At 47.6% G+C, this 2,130-nt stretch overlaps 1 protein-coding gene across 1 annotated transcript; it reads right to left on the bottom strand.

Annotated features, from left to right (window-relative positions):
• Nucleotides 1–3: 3 nt before the first annotated feature.
• PPTG_19503 (hypothetical protein) lies at nt 4–1,007 on the bottom strand (the record flags this gene model as incomplete). Its single annotated transcript, XM_008917972.1, has 2 exons — nt 4–41; nt 125–1,007. The coding sequence occupies 2 exons, from the start codon at nt 1,005–1,007 to the stop codon at nt 4–6; spliced, it is 921 nt and encodes a 306-aa protein (XP_008916220.1).
• Nucleotides 1,008–2,130: the final 1,123 nt, after the last annotated feature.

Here is a 2,130-nt window from a genome sequence, read left to right as displayed (position 1 = left end):
GCTTCACGTGTACAAGCTTTCCAAGATTCCTGGAATCGGTTCTGATGTAGCCATTTAACCATTTCCAAGTGGCCATTAGTCGCTGCTTTATCCATCGCCGCTGTGGTCCAAAGTGCGAATTTACCGTCGAACTTTTTACCATGTAGCCATTTGCACACATGAAGGTGTCCATTCTCCGCTGCTGTAGTAGTTGTCCGCGTCGTCACGAGCGCAGGTTGGCGTCTTGCCAGCTTCTTTACTGCCTCCAAGTGTCCATTAGCGGCAGCCTCGTTCAGCGCGCTCTCGCGGAGCACCGAGTGGCCCTTAATCATGTACTTAAACACGTCCAAATGGCCATGAGCTGCCGCCTCCCCTGCTCCGTACCCACTCCATTGGTTCCTCGTCTTATGTAGCCATTTGACAAGCTGTAGATTACCGTTTCTTGCAGCCAATTCAATGGCATTCATTCCGACAAAAGGTGGCGCTGTATGTGCATGTAGCCATTTTACAACAGCCACTTGGTCGAACTGAGCAGCTACACGCATCTCATTGGCTCCCCAGAAGACCTGACTCTGGTGGGTGTAAAGCCACTGCAATATATGCACGTGACCTGCTTGCGCTGCCTTCTCCACTGCGTCTGTGACTCTCCCTTGAGGGTAATAAACCTCGCAAAGCCATTGAACGACTTTGAGATCTCCTCGAGCCGCGGCGTTGGCTGTACCGCGCGCGAAAGCCCATTGACGATACAGTGGGTCGTTAGGGTATTGAGAAGTCCATAAGCGCTGTAATAAATGCAGCTTAGCGTATCTAATGGCTCTGGAGCAGGCGAGAGGGATCGAATAACGCGGGGAATGGTCCAAATACGACGAGATGGAGTCTAGAACATGAGGCAACGCAGACACGTTGGGAGAGCTGCGCAACGCGACAGATACACACGTGAGCGGCGGCAAACATTTGCTGGGACGCACGGGCTCTTTGCGTGGCGGAGCTTGTACGAGTCGACTCTCGAGCGCCCAGGACGCCGTCATCTTCAGAAGGGAGATTGTCGACTGAGGTGACGGCTAGTTTACCTTCAACTGAGTACAGTTCATTGTAATTTAAGTGGTCAGATGGTACAGTGATATTTAAACAGGGGAATAGTTTTCACAATATTGTATAATGTATTAATAAATATGTTTGTAGCAGATATGAAAGGGTATAATGTAAATTGTTGATGTTAAAGGTAGCACTGTATTGGATTCCTTTGAGGTCGTACCTGAACATAGACGGGTTGTTTGAATAAAGTGGGATTAAGACATGTCTGTTTCACCGGACGTTTGACGCCACTATAGATTGGCTTAAAAGATGTAAGGCCTGACACGATTGGTTGAAAACCAGAGGCTGTTGATGCGAAAACACAGCAAACGCCAAGAATTCTGCGACGGGCTCAAAGCTTGCTTCAGAGTGATTTGCTATGCTTCAAGTCTACAACGGCGCTGGTCGGGTGGCTGAGAGCGGCGTATACAAGTAGGTTGCGGATGGCATCCAGGCAGCTGACGGTGTTCTTTGAAGGAGCAATGGAAAAAAGGATCTAGAGGATCTAGAAGTTCTAAAACCGATCATAGAGGATTTCTATTAGAGATCCACGTGATCCCACGGGGACGACAGCTTCTAGTCTTCTCTGCCTCCAGATCTTCCTGTAACTTACAGATGTATGCGAGTTGGGTCAAGGTATCAGCGGTCCCATCGATAGCACGATTCCATTGTTTTAGTTCGGTTGACATCGGAAGTTCTATCCGTGCCGGACGTATTCCCTAGAACGTCTTCAGTTTTGTGTACGAGGGGGTAAAACTCTCGACACTACCCCTGTCACCGTAATTTGAAAACCTATACCTATACCAGGGAGAAACTAACAAGCATAGATATTATTTATGTTTTTTTGTTTGACAAGACTAGTTGACATCGTCGTTTCTCCCCTACACATGTATCTTAATGCAATTATGATCGGTACACCATTTTCGACATTGAAAACAAACAAGCTTTGTGTGGGACCAGCTCTGCAGTATCTCGAAATATTATCTTAAACAGAGTTCGAGGTCCCAACAAGCTTACATTAGTTAGACCCAAATCAAGCTTAGCTTGTGTCCATGAACGGTTCGTGGGTCTCAGCAT

This window comes from Phytophthora parasitica (genome assembly GCF_000247585.1).
Source record: "Phytophthora parasitica INRA-310 unplaced genomic scaffold supercont2.128, whole genome shotgun sequence".
NCBI classification, from domain to species: domain Eukaryota; phylum Oomycota; class Peronosporomycetes; order Peronosporales; family Peronosporaceae; genus Phytophthora; species Phytophthora nicotianae.
Note: the sequence above shows the minus strand (reverse complement) of the source record. Positions and strands in the feature narration are given on the sequence as shown.